We start from the raw sequence: 21,609 nt of genomic DNA, 5'->3' as shown, positions 1-21,609 counted from the left end.
AAACCTGCCCCACATTTCAGAAATTGAGCTGGATTTGGATGGGGTGCATGCATCACCTAACATTTACCCATGGAGAACGTAAAGATGTCAACCGCCAACTTGGAAATCTAGTAGTAATAATGGAGGAAAGTTGAGAAGAACCTAGGAAAATTACAGATATATTGAAGCAGAATAAACCTCTGGGATGTCCAATTTCCATTCCTTTATTATTGGGCACATACCCTGGATACAATTGTCAAATGAAAGTGATCTAAAAGTTTAGTGCATCTTGGCTCCTTAATCCATGAATTATATCAGTTCATTTCGTTAGATAGAAGTAACAAATTACAAATCCATGTCCTTTCAAAAAAAAAAAAAAAAATCATAAATCCATGTGACTTTCGTTTCATATCAAATCTCCTTTTTCTCTCTCTGAACAGCTCTTGCAGAGTGTTTATACACAAGCATGGAGCATGTTCAGCATAATTTTTTCACAAACAAATTATAGTTATGTTCATCTCTCTCTTCATAATGTATTAGAAAGGAGGAAGCAAACGCTTCTATATTAAAAAAAGACAATTCTAAATTTTCCTCTAAGTTAGTATAATGAAGTTCTTTATGGTGAAGATAGTACAACGAATCTAAGCGCCGCATTCATGCTTCCATTAAATAGCATAAATTGCTTACATTATGCAAAACAGTAGATGATGGTTGAGAAGACATTGAAATTTGCAAATAGCTGTTGATTCCTCTCATGGTTTTAAGGAGCATTATAAAGCTAGAATTTTTCTTTTCTTTTTTTTATTAAAAAAAAAAAAAAGAAAACATCCAAAGACTTGCTCAAGTAAAATTATAACTTGACTAGAAACTCATGGTATTGCATCACAACTTTGGTGGGCCACATGTCACTATACTAATTCACACACCCTACCGAACTTCTTAGCAGTTGGATGAGAGAGAACTCTTAGGAGATGTATGGAAGCAAAGCGACCATATTCATGGTCCCCTTTCTTTACTTGCCTGCCATCTTTGGCTGCCAGATTAAAATCCTCCATTATGGAAGGCTTTTTCTTTTTCTTCCTTTTTTTTTTTTTTGTTTTTTTGACTAACCACTTTAGCGACTTTACAGGTGGCCCCACGGTGAGAAAACGAGGAGAGGTTGAGACGTTAAAAAGGCCAACTGATGGGAAAAACGGAGCCAGATAGGACAACTAATTCCTTACCAATTTTTAATAATTGTTACGACTAAATATTATGATGAATAAAATTAAATGATGATAATTAGTATTTTACCAAGACACCTTTTATATGACTTATATTTTTCAAATCACCCAAGCATTACCTAACTGTATAAGTCCGTGAGCCTTTTTTTTTTTTTTTTTTTTTAAATGGAGATATACCAGAGCAATGTTCTTGAAAATGCAAAGGTATCTCCATCTGCCAATTGGATGGTATTACGTATGGCAAATCACGAAGAATGAACTCATCATCCTTCCATCCAATTTTATAATATTTTTTTTCTAATTAGTATATTTTTATTATTATCATTTAATTTAAATCATCCACTTTATTAAATAATGGCACGGAGAGATTTAGTCTGATATGGAAAGTACTTTAATAATATTAAATGGGTCCAAGAAACGTGTTCGCTAATAAAAGAAAGTAAAATTTGGAATAATATATACGGACACCCTACCGTTGGGAGCTGCCACCTAGAGCCAGGACAGCCACCACGCGCGTATAACGATGGTGCGGGGGAATTTGGGAAACCACAGCGATAAATGCCGGGCGGCAGGCAAAATCGTGAATCGGATCATGGAGGCGGTGGAGCTTTAAATCTCGGCATCGGCGCATGCAACGCCGATAAACAAACAATAAATACCCTCAGGAAAGGAGCGGAAGTATTTGCATTTCTAGGAAAGATTTCTCCTTTAATAAAGATCGAACAAAGGAGCGGGAGGAGGAGGAGGAGGAGGTGAAGATTTCGCATCGAGACAGAGAGGAAGGAAGAAGGGAAGGTAGTAAAAATGGGGAGATCTTCCACGATCTCGTGCTTCAATTTTATGACCTGCAGCGGCGATTCGGCGAGCGGAGGGAATCCCGCATCGGTGGAGGTAACGCTTTGTTTCCTCTTTCTCTTCTTCTTCGTTTTGTTTTTCTTTTGCTTCGGTTCGTTCATTAGATTTGCATGGGAAACTAGGCCTTCTTCTTCAATGTTTAGTGTGGCTGAGAGCAAAGTCATGGATTTTGAGGTGATATCTAGTTGTTAAATATGGATTTAAGGAAAAAAAAAAAAAAAAGAAGAAACTGGTAGTGGCAGGATATGTGGATGTTCAGCCAAGATTTGCTTGAGATGGTATGGACATGTGCAGAAGAGAGAGACTTGAGAAGGCCCTTTCAAGGAGAGTTGCTTGTAAAGAAAGAGAAGGGGAAAGGATGAGCAAACATGAAGAGAAATTATGCTTAAGGATTCCGAATAGCTTCTAGTAACATCGAAGATAGCCTTAAATAAAACCATTGGCAAATAAGAATTCTTGAAGCCAGTCCATATACTTCAAACCTTATTTAAAAATTGGATAGGAATTTATTCTTTGAAATCTTGTTGCTTTTTGCTCCAAGCTTAGAATTTCTTTATGTATTCCTAATGACTTACATGCTTATATAAAAATGCCTTCTTTCAGTCTTTTCATGAAATATTAAAAGAATCCACTTCATACCGAAATTTGGGAATTCATGCAAATCAAATAAGGCTGAAAGATGATTGCTATGTGAGAACAAAGCTTTCAAGTACCGATGCCGGTGGAGTGCCAGTCATTGTTTGACACAGCACATGCAATGTCGCACCATGCCAAAATGAAAAAAGGGCTTAAATTAGAAAACAACTTTATAATTGAAGATAAAAAAAATGATTTTGTAAGTGTCTTAGCACTGGCATGTGTTGGCTGGCACAGACCAGCAAGAGCCAGCACTTTAGGAGTTAAGAGCTTGATTTTTATATCACAATTTTATGAAAAATAGAGGTGCTGGACCAAGTTCCCTTATAAGGACCAAAATGTTGTGGTATTTGAATTCAATCATGCAAGATCTGATGATCGGTAGTCAGATCTTCGTTTTCTTACATTAAGTGAAAAGAGCTTCTGAAGAAAATGTGCCAGACCAATGCAACCCTCTCTTTATATATGGTTATGCAACCCTCTCTTTATATGTGGTTTCATCTATTTTGGTAGCTTTGATCAAAACCAGAATCTTTGATAAGTTGTATCTGAAATCTTTTTCAGCCAAAAATCATAACCATGGTGTAGCAATATGTGTGCAAAGATATAACTATAAGATTATCATAGCATGAAGGAATAATCAAACATAATGTGAAAGACTATGGATACAAATACATAATGCAGATTTACCTTTTTTAAAAAAAGAAAGAAATATAATGTAAATATGTTCATCCAAAAATGTCAGACTATCACATGCAACATAGCATACCTCTGTCAAATTGAACTGGAACTTCAGATCAAAACATAAGATTAAGTCATTCTCTTTCACCGTCACCACCTTAGAGTTAACATGCTGAACATTGTTCTTTTGTTTTGAGACAAATCATATTTTAAGACCTGATAGGAAAGAAAAAGGATTGGTTTCAATTTCGTTTTTGGCTGCAGTTATTGAGTTTTGGCTTCAATATTTTCAATGCATTCGAAAATTTCATGTGAAATAATAAATTAATCCAATGATTAGAAATCATTCAAGTAAGTCATATTGTTTCATTCCTTGGGTGAAACATGTATAGAACACCCAGCTTTACAGGGAGCTATGAGAAATTTCTCATAATTTTTTCCTATTCTCTTCTAACCATATATTTCAAAACAATCCATTCTTTCTTGCTGCAAATCATAGACCTAGCTCATATTGGACTCGACAATTCATAAGCTCTTCGACATCAAAGTTGAGCCTCTTGAGTTTCACAACAGGCTCCATCTAGAGGACTTACTCGATTGGATCACCATCATTGAGAGGTTCTTTAATTCCATGGACATGACGACCAAAAAGTAAAGATCATGACCTTAAAATTTGAAGGCTATACATCTATATGGTGGGAGAATATCTAGCACACTCAAGTAAGCGTTGGAAAAATGAAGATTACTAATTGGCTAAAGATGGAAAAGCATCTATGCCACCACTTCCAGTAGATCGTCGCACTTTCTTTGTCAATTTTATATGAATCTCAGACAGGGCAAAAGCACTGTCCCTGATTGCGTGGAGGAGTTTTTCATCTACTTTGGCATGGCCGCATGAAGATGAAGGAACTTCTGTAGCCAATTATCTTAATGGCTTTTGGGTTTCGGTCTCAGATTGTCAATCACACAATATGGCATGTGAATGACGCCTATTAAAATCCGTTGCATGCTGAAAGAAAGAAAGCTAAGGAGAGCTCAAACTTTTTACCATCCCTCAACAAATTCAGAAGTTTTGCTATGAGAGTCTTGCTCTACTCCCATAGAAGATGCATATATCGATAACTCCAAAAACGATGCTAGCCCCAACCAAGAAGCAACAAGCAGCATGCAAGAGTAGAGGAGAACCTTGCAAGAGTGTCCAAAATTGGCTTGCCTTACGACTTCTGCATGCTATATTTGGTGAAAGAGGACGTCTCCATGACGGCTCCTCACCAACAAAGTCCACCTCACCAATATGGATGACAAGGTAGATGCCAAGTAAGAGGAGCATGACATCGATCAGTAGGAGTTAATTGGTGAGTCGTTCTATGACAACGAATGAGATGATGGACCCAGCATCGAGTTTGATTTAGATTAGAGTCCAAGCATTATTCTACGGCATATGAAGTCTGCACCTAAAGACAAAAGGGCTTCCACAACCGTGCAAAATTTGCTTGGTTCAAAAAGGGTAACGAGATTCTTGTCTCCAAATATTGTCTTGTTAATTTCTAAATTGGTCACACTTGAATTGACAAGGTATGGTAATATCGATGGATGCTTGTCACATGCTATTGGATCATTCTTGCCAATATAATCGAGAGGCTGTGCATGATGGAAACACTTATACTTTTCATAAAGATGGATAAAAATAATTCTCCAACCCATAAGAAAGGACTTCTAATGATAAAGAAAGATATATCATTACTCGGTACCAAGGTCTTCTTTAAAGACAACAAAAGGAGAGCTTTTCAACTCGAGGACTAGTTCTCTCCACCCGGGAAATGATGCAAATCATAGACCTGCTGACATGTATTTGACTTGATTCATATCTTGGACTAACTAGAAGTAAAAGAGGTCTGTGTGGAGAAAATTCAGTGCAGGGTAAAATGATAATTTTAAAACTTTTTCAAAATTACAATTTTACAGTGAAAAAATATTAATTAATCTAATTAATTAACATAATTTATCCTACACTAGGATCTAAATATGATATATAGCATGCATTCATTTAAATTTGAATTTCAAATTCAAACAGTAAACACTTTACTGTAATGTGTTCAGAAACTATATCTTTGTGCGGATAGTAGATCGCCGCAATCTGATCACCGTCGGGAGAGTCTGATCGTCGCGATGCAGCACACAGCGTGTCTGGCCTCTGGGATCGTCCACACGAAGCTCCCGTCTGATCGACTCCTCACGAGTGCTAGCTCGTTGTAGAGCCCTTTTGACGGTCGATGCTGACCGAACTTCTTCGATCGATGTCTGTCGATTCTTCGGATACTCCGGATCGTCAACAGACTGCTTGAGAGGATGTTGAAGATCTTTCTGAAATTTTGTGGGTCACGACATTCGTAGCTCACTTTCTCACTTCCCGAACCCCAGGCTAAAACTCTAGCGAACTCACCGGAAACCTTGCACCCACTTTTCTTTCTTTTCTTTTTTTCTCTTGGATAGATATGGACTTCCTTCTCACGCACAAGAGTTCTCACGCCCCAGAATTTTTTCTCCAAAAATTTTTTTTCTTGCACGCCCCACTCTTCTCCTCCTTTTATAACCACGTCAAACGTCTTATAAAAGAAAGGATAAAGATGAGTAATTGCACATTTAAATTCAAATCAAATTTTGAATTCAAATGGACACCAACTCATCCCTTATCCACTAAAGGCTGAGGCGTGGCTTAAATTGTGCATGGAGTGATTTCATGAGAAACTTTTCTCATATAATAAATGGGCATAAAAAAAGAGATAAGGTGCAAAGATTGATTGCCCATTCAAATTCAAACTTTATTTTGAATTTGAATGGCAACCAATCATCCTTATCCATTCATATGCACATTAAAGTGGGGCGTAGAGAGGGCTTGGCGTGAGAAAATAATTCATGAGAAGTTCTTCTCATGAATTCAAATGGGTGCAATGGAAGTGAATGGCGCATGAAGATTGGGTCAAGGTGGTTTAATTATTTAAACCAACCTAATTGAACCAAATAATTTAGATCCAATTAGACTAATTTAAACCAACTTAATTAGGCTTAATTAGGCTCAATAAAATCTAATCAAATCAGAATTGACTAAGCCCAACCCCTGATCAAATCAAAACCAAACCATCTCGACGATTAGGTCAACTCTTAACCTAATCGGGTCAAACCCAACTGAATCCAATTCAATTGGACTTGATCCAAAAATAATTACTCAATCAAATTGAGTTAATTACGATCAAATCACTAATTAAACCTCTATAAATACTGAGTCCAAATCCGATGGCAATCGGGTATCAGAATTCATCGATATGTAACCTGATCGAAAAGTCCCAACCAGTGGACTCTTACCCCGATACCATAATGTGTGAAACTCGTGATCAGAGAATCCTGATTCTCGATCATGAGTCCCAAATATGAAGGATTCTATACCAGCCATCAGATCAGATAGGAACCTCTAATGTGTGTGACCTCAGATTCGAACCTAAGCCGGTAGCACAGGAACAATTCCTGTACTAATCGAAGTGACCATCTAGCAATGGTACCCGATGTTCGATAGGTCGAAGAGTCGCAATCGCAACACTCAGAACCTACATGAATATGGTTACTGTATAATTATCCTTTTGACCCCTGTGTTTAGGATGACTCAGGGTTAAACTGTCAACCCTGATCAGATATCTGAATCTGCTCAACTCAAACAGTCCTGTGACTCCTCACAAGGACTACCCTGGCCAAGGTTTTGCTAAATTGAAACACGACTGTACACAGCTCCTAAACTGGAGTGGTCAATCCCATCTTGACACACGCACCGACAAGTCAAGTACTTGACTACACCCAGCACCCTTCCGTCACTGAATTAAAAATTCAGGTAGTCCAGTGCCTAAGTGCAGTGAGTTGCTTGCAAGTCACCGTGGCGGTCTCAGATCGAAGGGACATTTATACCCATATCCCATCGGAGCAAATCTTGACAGCAGAAATAGCTCCGGAGTCGGTCACGTTCAGTGCAGATGTACCTTACATCTCACCTGTATGCCATACCAGTATCTCCACACTCATTGGTTAAGAGGACAACCAACCTATATAGCACACAACGACCTATGCTTGATAAACTTGTCGTCCTTGGTAACAACGTATATTTGATCGCGAACAGATTTAAGGACTAAACGATAAATCCTCCTTTGTCAAGTCTAAATAGTCTTAAGGACTTCACCACAACATAGGAGTTCATTAGAAGATGATAATTTGTGATGAAAAATCAAAATAATTTATATTTATTTATAATTATGTACATATACAAAAATAAGTACAACCGTCAACAGGCTGACGATTGGCTTTGGGATACTATTCCCAACAATCTCCCACTTGGCCTAAAGCCAATCGGTGTAGTATCTAATACCCATCTTCGACTTGTAGTCGTCGAACTCCTTCACCGCAATGGCTTTAGTGAATGGGTCGGTCAGGTTCTCCTTTCCGTCGATCTTCTGAAGGTCGACGTCACCTCGATCCACAATTTTTCGGATGAGATGGTAGCGGCGCAGAATATGCTTCGTCCGTGGTGTGCCTTTGGTTCCTTCGCCTGAGCAATGGCTCCAGAGCTGTCACAGTAGAGCAGAACTGGACCAACAAGGAAGGGTGCTACTCCGAGCTCGGTGATGAATTTTCTCAGCCACATCGCTTCTTTGGCAGCATCTGATGCAGCGCATACTCCGCTCGCAAACTGAATCAGTCACTGTGTGCTGCTTGGAACTTTTCCAGCAGATAGCCCCACCATTAAGGGTAAAAATAAATCCCGACACACTTTTGCTGTCATCGTGATCAGATTGGAAACTAGAGTCTGTAAACCCTATAAGTCTCAAATCCGATTCACCATAAACAAGCCACTGGTCCTTAGTATTTCTTAAATACTTCAGGATGGTTTTAACAACCTTCCAGTGATTCTCCCCTGGATCAGATTGGTATCTACTCACTACCCCTAGTGAGTATGCCACATCTGGTCGTGTACATGTCATGGCGTACATAATAGATCCACTGCCGAAGCATATGGAATCCTACCCATACGCTCTCTCTCTTGAGGTGTTGTCAGACAATCCCTCTTCGAGAGAGAAATTCCATGGCCTATCGGAAGATAGCCTTTCTTGAAATTCTCCATGCTGAACCTCTTCAGCATAGTATCAATGTACGTGGACTGTGATAAACCAAGCAACCTTTTAGATCTATCCCTATAGATCCTCATCCCTAGATGTAGGAAGCTTCTCCAGATCCTTCATGGAGAATTGTGACGACAGCCAAATCTTTATTCCCTATAATGCAGGACATCATTCCGATTAAGAGAATGTCATCCACATACAATACAAGAAATACTACTACTGGATCATTAGCCCACTTATAAATGTATGGTTCTTCTCCGTTCTTAACGAAGCCATACGTCTTGATCGTTTATCAAAACGTATGTTCCAACTCTGTGATGCTGCTTAAGTCCATAAATGGACCTCTGTAGCCTGCACACCTAGACTCATCTGTGGATGTGAATCCTTCAGGTTGTATCATATACACCTCTTCATCCAGCTCTCCGTTTAGGAAAGCTGTCTTCACATCCATCTGCCAGATTTCATAGTCCAGATGGGCAGCTATCGCAAGCATAATCCGAATGGATTTGAGCATTGCACAGGAGAAAATCTCGTCATAGTCTATACCATAACGTTGACGATATCCTTGGCAACCAGACGGCTTTATAGGTTTTCACCTTTCCGTCTGCGCCTCTCTTCCTTTTGAAGACCCACTTACATCCTATGGGTTTTACTCCTTTGGGTGGATCAACCAATGTCCACACATGTTGACCTTCATGGACTCCATTTCGGATTTCATGGCCTCCACCATTTCTCAGAGTCGGGTCTCTGCATTGCATCCATGTAGGTGATCGGATCCTCATCATTTTCATCAAGTTGATAGATCACCGTCCCGGACCAAGAAACCATAGTATTTGTCCGGTTGACGTGGTACTCTACCAAATTGCCTTAAGGCTGCTTGAACAATGGACTCTGGATCTGATCTAACCAAATCCGGTTCAGGTTCAGCAACTTGTGTCGGTTTTTCCACCTGCCGAACTTCGTCAAGTTCAACTTTAGAGGCAACAGTCCCTTCACCAAAGAACTTCTTTTCCAAAAGATTGCCTTAAGGCTGACAAACACTTTTTGCTCATCAGCTAGGTAGAAGTAATACCCTTTGGTCTCTTTTGGGTACCCTATAAAATTACACTTGTCAGACCTAGGTCCTAGCTTGTCCGTAATTAAACGTTTAACATAAGCCGGACACCCCCAAACCCTAAGTGCGAGAGTACTAGCTTACATCCTATCCATATCTCATATGGCGTTTTGGTTACAGACTTACTCGGAACTCTATTTAGAAGGTAACAAGCCGATTCGAGCGCATATCCCCAGAGGAGATCGGCAGACCAGCAAACCCCATCATGGATCGAACCATGTCCAACAAGGTCCGATTCCTCCTTTCAGATACACCATTATGTTGTGGTGTTCCAGGAGGAGTCCACTGAGAGAGAATCTCATTCTCCCCAAGATATGTCAGAAAATCATTGGAAAGGTATTCACCTCCTCGATCAAATCGAAGAATTTTAATACACTTTCCAGTTTGTTTTTCTACCTCATTTCGAATAGTTTGAACATTTCAAACGACTCCGACTTATGCTTCATTAAATAGACATACCCATACCTCGATAGGTCGTCTGTGAAGGTTATGAAGTAGAAATATCCACCTTTTGCACTTGAGCTCATGGGTCCACATACATCAGAATGTACCAGAGCCAAGAGTTCACTGGCTCGCTCACCTTTTCCAGTAAAAGGTGACTTGATCATTTTACCAAGAAGACATGACTCACAGGTTGGAAGTGATTCACAATCACCTACTTCAAAAATTTTTCTTTAGCCAACCTGTTTATCCTGTTTTTATTGATATGACCTAGCCTACAGTGCCAAAGGTAGACTTCTGACACATAATCTATTCTAGGACGTTTACCGGAGATTTGAACCACATTAACAGGTTGTGATAGAAAGTAAATTTATTATTAAGTTGTCCAACAAACATTGTAACACCATTCAAAATGATATTGCAAATGTTTTTTTTATTAAAAATTGATAACCGTTCATGGCCAAAAGACCTACAGAAATAATATTTAATAAAAGCTTGGACAATAGTGACATTCACTCAGAATTACGTTTCGAAATTGATTACAAGGTTCATGATTCCTAATGCTAGAACTGAAACTTTGCTTCCATCTTCAACGTTCAGGAATCTCTCACCTTCATCAAATCTCCTACTGACCTGCAGACCCTGCATCGAATTGCAAATATGATAAGGGCTTCCGGTATCCAATACCTAGGCAGTAGTATCACAAATGAAAAAGTTGCAAGGTGTTATCATATAAGTACCTTGTTCTTCTTCGACCTGTTCGGATCCAGGGAGGCAATGTATAGAGGACAGTTCCTCTTCCAGTGCCCCTGCTTCTTGCAAAAGAAGCACTCCGCCTGCTCTGGTCGGGCTTGCGCTTCTTGGTCTGACCCTGTGCAGACGTCCCAGCATGCAGCTGCACCTTCTTATTCTTCTTCTTCTTGTTCTTCTTCTTTCCTTTCTTAAAGGGTCGACGACAAGAAGAAGACCTTCCCACAGCATTCACCGACTCCTTATGGAGCTGGGATCCTTCTCAAAGTTCTGCAGCAACCCCAACAAGCCGTGGTAGTTCACTGCAGGCTTTGTCATCCGAAAATGAGTAAGGAAGGGGAGGAAGGACTTGGGCAATGAATTAAGGATAGCATCCTTACCGAGCTACTCGTGCAAGGGAAAGCCTAGTTTACTTAGGCGCTCAATCATTTCGATCATGTACAGTACATGATCAGTGACTAAGGCTCCATCCCTCATTCGAGCATTGAAAATGGCACAACTAGTTTTGTGCCTTTCAACGTCGTCATGGTGTCAAAGGAGTCGTTCAACATTTGAAGCATCTCCTGTGGCTGGGCGTTCTCGAACTTGCGGTTGAACTCATCATTCATTACCGCCAGCATGATGCACCGAATGGTGGTGCGATCGTTGAGCCACTTCTGATAAGTGTCTCGACCGTCCCTCTAACGTTCGGGGCTGGCTCCTCAGATGCCGGATCCGTTACTACATAAAGGATCCGCTCATGCTCAAGGACGATTTTTAATTTTCGATACTAGCGATCGAAATTAGGTCCCATGAGCTTGTCATTATCTAATAATGACGGAGGGACAGGATAGTGGCCATAGCTGCATAAAGGAAAACCAGACCTCTATTAGTACATAAATTATAAATACTAAAGATTTGGACTTTAGTCTAAAGTTTCTCCCAGTATTTTTACAACTGGTAGCCTGAACCTCCAATTCGAGGAATTACTTTAATTCCTTAGTGGGTACTAAATCCACATAGACTACACACGAGCCCAACTTTGGTTGGTCAACCCATGTGCATCTATGGGTAGGTTCATAACCAGTTGTTTCTCTAAACAACTTCTAGTAATTGATTTTGCCCCAGAACCTAATCAGTAGGCTTTGGCCTCCATTGAAAAGATCTGGTTAGGTCAACCATTAACATGATTTGATTTGGTGAATCGGACAATAAATGATCAGGCCCAATTTGGCGACCAACCTGACCACCATCAGAAAGACTCAAACCAAATTATCATATTATGAATGATAATTCTATTAGTCAATAAGCACCGGCCTTTGGGCCTCCAATGATTATTAAACTAATGGACTCATTATCACTCATTAATGGGAGGCTATGACTTAGTTATTAATATAACTTAATCATTTTTAGGGACCTGATAATTTTTGAGGATTTTATTAAAGGATAGATGAGAAGAAAATATCCAGCCAATTTCAATCCTCCCACTGACTTACCAAGTCAGATTAAAAAAGATTTAATTAAAGCTAGCATTAGGAGCACCTAAATCAGTCAAACTGATTTACCTAATGACATGGGTGAGCCCTAATCACCAAGTGATCTAATCAAAACCTAATTCACCAGGTTGGTAGGTAATGAGATCAGTGGTGGGGATAAGCCATTAACTCGTCAGAGATCGAATCACTGCGAGTAGCTCCCGCTTAAAAACACTGGTCAAAATGCCAAACTTACCTTAGACACCAACCGGTTCATTAGTTTTAATTTGATCAACTTATTAAATAGGGTTCCACCGCGTAGCCATGAATTAAGTCCATCTTGGTCTAGTTAAAGATATGGACCCATTCAACTACAACTATTGGAGTTGAGTCTAGAATATCCTTGACCTAATCTAATTTAACTTTTGATTAGATTTGACCAATTACTCTAATTTAGTCCATTTCTTTAAGCTAACCTTAGGTCTAACCCAATTATGGACCTAATCCATCTAACCCATTGACCCACAAGTTTATGCAATTGTCTTAGGTCTTAATTCACAATTCTAGACCTACTAGACAACACTTAATTTTTTAATTAAGTATTTGGGCTGATGGGTCAGGGTTTGGCATTTCGAAAATAATTTTCAAATTTGAAAGGTTTTATTTTCTATTCATCAAATATGTTGACTCATTTCACAAATAGATCAGCACATTTCATAAATAGCAATCTATTGCTAATTACATAAAGAAAATAATTCAATCAAAATAAATCATGAATATTCCTTTAGATCTAATCTAACACATTCATGATAAATTTACAATTGAACCTTTACAATTAATTCTTTCGCTGCTTCATCTGCATGGGATATAATTGCAGCGGCACCCTACCGCCATAGGAGACCCCATAGAATGGAGGAGAGGGCTTTAAACCTTTTTTTCTCCTATGACCGGATGGCCATGGCAACCAACCCAATTCGATTACTTGCTACTTGGATCAAGTATATCTAAATATATTAATTTCAAATTTTAAATTTCAAATTTTAAATTTTGAATTTCAAATTTCAAACAAATTTCAAATTTCAAATTTTTGAATTTCAAATTTTGAATTTCAAATTTTAAATTTTGAATTTCAAATTTAAAATTTCAACCAAATTTCAAATTTCAAATTTTCAAATTTTGAATTTTGAATTTTGAATTTCAAATTTAAAATTAAAATTTTAAAATTTGAATTTCAAATTTTTGAATATTGAATTTCAATTTTAAATTTTAAAATTCGAATTTCAAATTTTGAATTTCAAATTTTTGAATTTTGAATTTTGAACAACTTTCAAAATTCAAATTTTGAATTTCAAATTTCAAATTTAAACTTTTAGATTACAACTTAATCTACGCATTCAAATATATATATCATATCTAAGAACCCGCTCTGATACCATTTGTGGAGAAAATTCAGTGCAGGGGTAAAATGGTAATTTTAAAACTTTTTTAAAATTATGATTTTACAGTGAAAAAATATTAATTAATCTAATTAATTAACATGAATTTATCCTACACTAGGATCTAAATATGATATATAGCATGCATTCATTTAAATTTGAATTTCAAATTCAAACAGTAAACACTTTACTGTAATATGTTCAGAACACTATACCTTTGTGCGGGTAGTAGATCACCGCAATCTGATCACCGTCGGAAGAGTCTGATCGTCGCGACGCAGCCACACAGCGTGTCTGGCCTCTGCGGATCATCCACACGAAGCTCCCGGTCTAATTGACTCCTCACGAATGCTAGCTCGTTATAGAGCCTTTTGACGGTCGATGCTGACCGAACTCTTCGATCGATGTCTATCGATTCTTCGGATGCTCCGGATCGTCAACAGACGTGCTTGAGAGGATGTTGAAGATCTTCTTGAAATTTTGTGGGCTCACGATACTCGTAGCTCACTTTCCCGAACCCCAGGCTAAAACTCTAGGGAACTCACTGGAAACCTTGCACCCACTTTTCTTTCTTTTCTTTTTTTTCTCTTGGAAGGATATGGACTTCCTTCTCACGCACAAGAGTTCTCACGCCCCAAAATTTTTTCTCCAAAATTTTTTTTTTGCACGCCCCACTCTTCTCCTCCTTTTATAACCACGTCAAACGTCTTATCCAAAAGAAAGGATAAAGATGAGTAATTGCACATTTGAATTCAAATCAAATTTTGAATTCAAATGGACACCAACTCATCCCTTATCCACTAAAGGCGTGAGGCGTGGCTTAAATTGTGCATGGAGTGATTTCATGAGAAACCTTTTCTCATGTAATAAATGGGGCATAAAAAAAAGGGATAAGGTGCAAAGATTGATTGCCCATTCAAATTCAAACTTTATTTTGAATTTGAATGGCCAACCAATCATCCTTATCCATTCATATGGCACATTAAAGTGGGGCGTGGAGAGGGCTTGGCATGAGGAAATAATTCATGAGAAGTTCCTTCTCATGAATTCAAATGGGTGCAATGGAAGTGAGGTGGCGCATGGAGATTGGGTCAAGGTGGTTTAATTATTTAAACCAACCTAATTGAACCAAATAATTTAGGTCCAATTAGACTAATTTAAATCCAACTTAATTAGGCTTAATTAGGCTCAATAAAATTCTAATCAAATCAGGAATTGACTAAGCCCAACCCCTGATCAAATCAGGGACCAAACCATCTCGACGATTAGGTCAACTCTTAACCTAATCGGGTCAAACCCAACTGAATCCAATTCAATTGGACTTGATCCAAAAATAATTACTCAATCAAATTGAGTTAATTAGCGATCAAATCACTAATTAAACCTCTCATAAATACTGAGTCCAAATCCGATGGGCAATCGGGCATCAGAATTCATCGATATGTAATCCTGATCGAAAATCCCAACCAGTGGGACTCTTGACCCGGTACCCATAATGTGTGGAATTCATGATCAGAGAATCCTGATTCTCGATCACTGAGTCCCAAACATGAAGGATTCTACACTAGCCATCAGATCAGATAGGAACCTCTAATGTGTGTGACCCCGTAGGTTCGAACCTAAGCCGGTAGCATAGGAACCAATTCCTGTACTAATCGAAGTGACCATCTAGCAATGGTACCCGACATCCGAATAGATCGAAGAGTCGCAATTGCAACACTCAGAACCTACATGAATATGGTTACTGTATAATTCATCCTTTTGACCCCTGTGTTTAGGATGACTCAGGATTAAACTGTCAACCCTGATCAGATCATCCAATCGTGCTCAACTCAAACAGTCCTGTGACTCCTCACAAGGACTACCCTGGCCAAGGTTTTGCTAAATTGAAACACGACTGTACACAGCTCCTAAACTGGAGTGGTCAATCCCATCTTGAACACGCACTACAAGTCAAGTACTTGACTACACCCAGCAGCCTTCCATCACTGAATTAAAAATTCAGGTAGTCCAGTGCCTAAGTGCAATGAGTTGCTTGCAAGTCACCGTGGCGGTCTCAGGTGGAGGGACATTTATACCCATATCCCATCGGAGCAAATCTTGACAGCAGAAATAGCTCCGGAGTCGGTCACGTTCAGTGCAGATGTACCCTTACATCTCACCTGTATGCCATACCAGTGTCTCCACACTCATTGGTTAAGAGGACAACCAACCTATATGGCACACAACGACCTATGCTTGATAAACGTTGTCGTCCTTGGTAACAACGTATCATTTGGTTGCGAATAGATTTAAGGACTAAACGATAAATCCTCCTTTGTCGAGTCTAAATGTCCTAAGGACTTCACCACAACATAGGAGTTCATTAGAAGATGATAATTTGTGATGAAAAATGCAAAATAATTTGTATTTATTTATAATTTATGTACATATACAAAAATAAGCACAACCGTCAACAGGCTGACAATTGGCTTTGGGATACTATTCCCAACAGTCTGACATCGGGTTCCAGCCTAAGTCATTCGAGAAGGGTAGAAAATAATCTTAGAGATCTTATCCAATCGAGTGATGTCAAGATTCTCCAATCATCCATGTCTAGATGGGTTAAGATTATCTCATCAAGAAGTATATTATAGGAAATGTTCTTATTTTTTTTCCTTATTTGGAAGAAATGAATGTGGATGTATTTGTGTGAAGGTTCAAGAGGTCCTAAAACTATAGATAGGGGATGCCTAGTCACTCTAAAGAGCATCTTAAATTGTACAATATTACTAGTTCCATTCTCCATTATTCTGTGAGAGTTCCTTATTGTTGCTTCTTCTTCTTATCTTGCTATTTCATTTTTGGGTAGATCTTCTTCCTTATGGAGAATGATCACTACATGAACTAGTTCTCTTTCAAAATCACTATAAAATATGATAGGGAAATAGTTTCATTTATTTTCCTTCTCAAAGAAAATAATTTGTTTTTCTTTCATGCCTTTGTTTTAATAAGTTTATTTCTTCATTCCAATACTTTTTTTATGGCTTTAGTAGATTTTTTTTGTGTAAGGATGTTTCAGCAGTTATTCTAAATTCTACCATACATACAATGTTAACTAGTTTGTGACCATAAGTTAATCTTACCATGTGGTATTTTCTTTCTTTTCCTTGCCACTTTATCTTCATATTTAGTTTTGAACATATTTTTTCTGATCATGCATTGATTCAATCTTTTACAGAGCAAAGCATCATTAGATAAGGGGAGGTGGAGTTTCCGGAAGAGATCCGCTAGTCATCTAATGCAAAGCAACTCTGTGATCTCAGAACCCTGTCTTAACACGACAATAGCAGACACTATGATTGACTTTCATTCTGAAAAGGAATCAACTGCTCCAGAAAACCCAACCATAATAGAAGAGACAAATGAAAAACCCCCATTATCAGTCGTAGTTGATTCTGAAGTAGCTGATACAGTACATTCCTCTGTTTCAGAAAGCACCCCCAGGCTAGAACATACAAATGAAATACCTCTATCACCAGCTGTAATTGATCCAGAAGTTTCTGATTCACTGCTTGCTGCTGAAGTTAGAATTGCTATTGATGATAATTTCCAGGAAGATGCTGTTATTGTCGTCCAGGCTGCTATCAGGGGATACTTGGTATATTACTTATTGAGATCTTAACTTTATAAGCTGCAAAAGATGGGTTGAAATTAGATTTGTTTGACCTTTTATAATACTCATAGGCTCAAAAAGAATTAGAAAAATGGAAGAGTGTTGTCAAGTTGCAAGCTGCTGTACGTGGTCATCTTGTCAGGAGACAAGCTGTGGGAACTTTGCGATGTGTACAAGCCATCGTCAAAATGCAAGCACTTGCACGGGCACGCCACGCACATCAACTAAAGGAGAAGTTTGCTGCAGAAGGGAAGCTTGATGAGAAACTCCAGGTAGATTCCTTGATGTGAAACCTCTTGATGAAGCTCTTGCTTGATTCTTTATTCCACATATCTTGCCTATAGCAAGCAGGGTTGCTTATTGACCGGCTAATGTTCCAACTTGTATCAAGGGGGTTTTGGACTAATTCTAGTGCTAGACTAAAAATTTTAGTGGATCCCAATCCTGTATTTGTTATTTCTGAATGCTAGGTGAACCAACTAATGCTAGGCCAACAAGTTGTGAATTGTTGATGACCTACGTTCTTTCTTTCCTAACCTGTTAGCCAAGTACTGCTGTAGTTTCCCACTGTTGAGACCTGGACATGCTTTTCTATCCATATTTTTTGTTGTCTTCTCCTTCACTTTGTACTTTTCTACTTTTCCAACTAGGCCATCAAATCCATCATGACAGTAATTACTAATCCGAGATCTATCTTCTGCTGAAGTTTAACTTTTTGTTTGTCATATATTGTTATATAAACCTAAGATTGCTATTTCTTCTTTTGAACCATATATCTTTTTTTTCATATGCAATTTAAGTTTGATATTTTCTCATTTCAGGTTAATGGGGGCATGAAATCAGATATGGAATATACTTCAGTTGATAAATTGCTTTCCAATGCTTTCGCTCGTCTGGTATGATTGCTGATCACCTTATCCCACTTCTGCTTTTCAATTTTTGTATAAAGTTTCTTTTTGTATTTAATCTTTCAAATGGAAGCTTATAGTTTGATACTTCATGGTAAGCTTTTGGAGTCAAGGCCCAGGATCAAATCCATTCATGTTAGTTTTGATCCTCTGAGTTCTGATTCAGCATGGACATGGTTAGAGAGGTGGATGGCTGTGATGCCTTCAGAAATAGGACAGCAGGAGCTTAATTTAGATAAAGATTATCAGGGGGAGAAGCAAAAGACTAACCTTGCTGCTTCTGAGATTGTAAACGTGGTTCCGAATTCTGTTGCCTCTATATCATCAGATTCAAAGTCATCTCCCAGTGAATCAGCAAACCTAGTGGAAGGTGTAGGGGATTCAATGCAGAAAGATTCTGGTGAATGTGAAATTCATATCTCTGTATCTATGCCACATCAAAGCAACAGTTCTGTAGCAATAGATGACCAAAAGCAGTCTCAGTATGAGAATGAGACATCAGGCATGATAGAAGAGATTAGTGAATCAGCAGCCCCTATTGAAGGTGAAGAAGATTTAATGTATGAAAATTCTACTGAATATAAAATAAATGTTCCTACATCAATTCCCAGTCACGAAATGAGTTCTGTTGCAAAAAATGGCCAAGAGCAGTTCCAGTTTGAGGGTGAGACTTCAGGCATGATAGAGGATGATAATACAAAAATTGAGAGAGTTGTGGAGACACTTGATTCTGCTGCGAGTCAAGTACCAGTGCTATCAGATGCAACTTCACTGTCCTCACTGGGTAATAATTCTGCTGAGCCTGGCTTTGACATGGAAAACCGGAAGTGTATTATTGAAAGGGCAACTTGTGAATCACTGGATACCGAAGAAAAAACCTTGGCTTTAAGGTCAAGAAGGGCATCAAGTCCAGCATTTGCTTCTGTGCAATCAAAATTTGAGGAGCTGGTCGCAGTTTCCAGTGTGAGTAGCTCTGTCACTTCTGTTAATCGAGGTGCCAAGTTCAGTCTAAACTAGTTCATCCTCATGTTGATTCTTTGATGGAGACTAAGGAGCTTATCATGATGGAGAACTCAACATCTCAATGTCAAGTTAAGAATTCTACTTTAGAATGTGCTGCTCAGATATCTGTCTCTTCTCCATCTGACTTGCCAGAAGGATCTGAAGTTGATGGCAAGGGTAAAATACTTGGAATTGGAGCTTTAAATGAAGGAAACCATAATTTGACTGATGGTGCTGGTAGTGCATTAAATAATGAAAATATCAATTCTGAAACAAAATTTCATCTTTCTGAGTCAGATGTGTTACAGCTGCAAGAACTTAAGGAAAGTGATAAAAAATTGTTCAGTGCTGTTGATTCACTACAGGAGCGTCAACTGCCATCAGAGTCAACAACATCAAGTATTCAGATTCAAGTTCAAAATCTAAAAGATACACAAGTTTGTAGTTCATCCCCAGAGGGTTCTTCTAGAAGCCATGCAATTGCTTCAGAGCCACACAGTATACCATCAAGTCAGATCTCAACAAAAACTAAAACAACCAAGGCCAGAATCAACATCCATGCTCAGATGCAGAGATCTCAATCAGCATGTAAGAACTCACCATCAATTCAAAAGAATGACTCAGGTGCAAGAAAAAGCATGGAATATTTGCCAAAGGATGCAAAGAATGCCGAAAGACCCAACATGTTTGGGATGGCTAAACCTGATCAAATTGATCATGAGCCCAGGGACAACAGCAGCATTTCTCTTCCAAGATATATGCAAACTACTGAATCTGCAAGGGCTAAGTTTCATGATAGTGTTTCTCCGAAATCAAGCCCAGATGTCCATGACAAAGATGACCATATGAAGAAGAGACACTCACTACCTATTGCGAATGTGAAGGACTCATCCCCCCAGATGCAGAAGTCAGCGCCACTTGCACAACAAAATCTGAAGAGGAACAGCACCCATTCTCCTCAGGACTGCTGGTAACATCATGATCTCACATGCGTATATATTTCATTATTAAAGACAAGGCTAGCTGCAAATCCTAGGGTTATTATCTAGTTATACTAAAAGGCTAGTATAATCAGTTAATCACTTCTTAAATGTGTATATTCGTATGTTTTTTTATAGTCATGGAACATACTGGGAGCATATTCCTGAATTCTTAACATGAATGAAGTGACTCAATCTTAATTGTATGAATGGGAAAGCTAGATCAACAAATTTTGTTGATCAAACCATCTTTACTAAGCATGAACACGTTTCTGATTTGTCTTAGGTTCCCAGCAAATGTCCCAGAGTGTCATGCAGCTTGTCTCGACCTTACACGGATTTTTAAGTAGATCTAACATTCTGTTGCATAAAGTGGTTCGCAAACTTCACTGTCATTAGTCAAGAGAACGTATGTGGGGCTAGAGGTTGGAGAAATTGGTTCAGATAATGTAGTTTTGTTCCTCTTAAGCAATGAAGTCTTTCTGGGAGAATGAGTCCTGCCTGGTTTTTTGTTATACAGTATGGAAATAAATCAACCTTACATATAATCTCTTAATAGAAAAACTCAAAGCAGGCCTTTTGGTGAGTAAATATTTGTTCATTAGAAAATAATTATTCTGGAAATTTACGAATGAATGGTGCTCCTTTCTAATGTGATGAAATTTTGAGATCTTTTTTTTTGTTTTAATTTTTATTTCCTCGGCATAGCATCTTGATTAAGTGACTCGCATATTGAAACCTTCCCATTTCAGAGTGGAGATGGCAGAGATGATGAGGCCTTGTGAGTAATTTATGACATGATGACCCATCACACATAGCAGACTTGTGGCAAGGCTGTTGATGGCTGTTTGAGAGGAGAGTCGTGAGTTTTTCCTCTTGAGGTGCGGCTCATGATGATGATGATGGTGTGGCTTATGCGTGCAGCATGTGGCATCATAGAGGACGAGGGAAAAGAGTCATGATTTGTTCATGTACATTAACATCGTGGGAGAGCTTTTGCTCGTATGTTCAAATGTTGGCCTTGTTTTGTGTATGTGTGAGATATATAGATGGTGTTTCAGAACACTCGATTCTATTACTAATATATGAACCTGAGATGCAACCTTTCAACAGACTCTGAAAGTTCTGGGTTTCAATCGTAAGAGATGACAGAATCTTTCTCCATTTGCTTTTGCCATCACCATGGCAGCTATTCACTGTGCTCTTGACATGGAGAGGCAAGTGTAGTTGATGCATTATGCCAAAAGGGGTGGCCCCAACTGAAACAGAATGTATATTTTGATGCAACTTGTCATCTCTGGATTTTGGCCATCCCACAATATGTAAATTATTTCCT

General features: G+C 38.6%; 1 protein-coding gene across 1 annotated transcript; it reads left to right on the top strand.

Annotated features, from left to right (window-relative positions):
• The first annotated feature begins 1,702 nt into the window (after positions 1–1,702).
• On the top strand, positions 1,703–21,395 carry LOC105044136 (uncharacterized). The gene is given in 7 exon segments (XM_010921933.4): positions 1,703–2,093; positions 16,949–17,368; positions 17,455–17,655; positions 18,205–18,279; positions 18,391–19,288; positions 19,291–20,263; positions 21,026–21,395. Coding segments are annotated over 7 exon segments (2,655 nt in total). The 5' UTR covers positions 1,703–2,006; the 3' UTR covers positions 21,027–21,395.
• Positions 21,396–21,609: the final 214 nt, after the last annotated feature.

The sequence above is a fragment of the Elaeis guineensis genome, chromosome 4 (assembly GCF_000442705.2).
Source record: "Elaeis guineensis isolate ETL-2024a chromosome 4, EG11, whole genome shotgun sequence".
Taxonomy (NCBI): domain Eukaryota; kingdom Viridiplantae; phylum Streptophyta; class Magnoliopsida; order Arecales; family Arecaceae; genus Elaeis; species Elaeis guineensis.
This window is presented reverse-complemented; position numbering and strand designations above follow the sequence as displayed.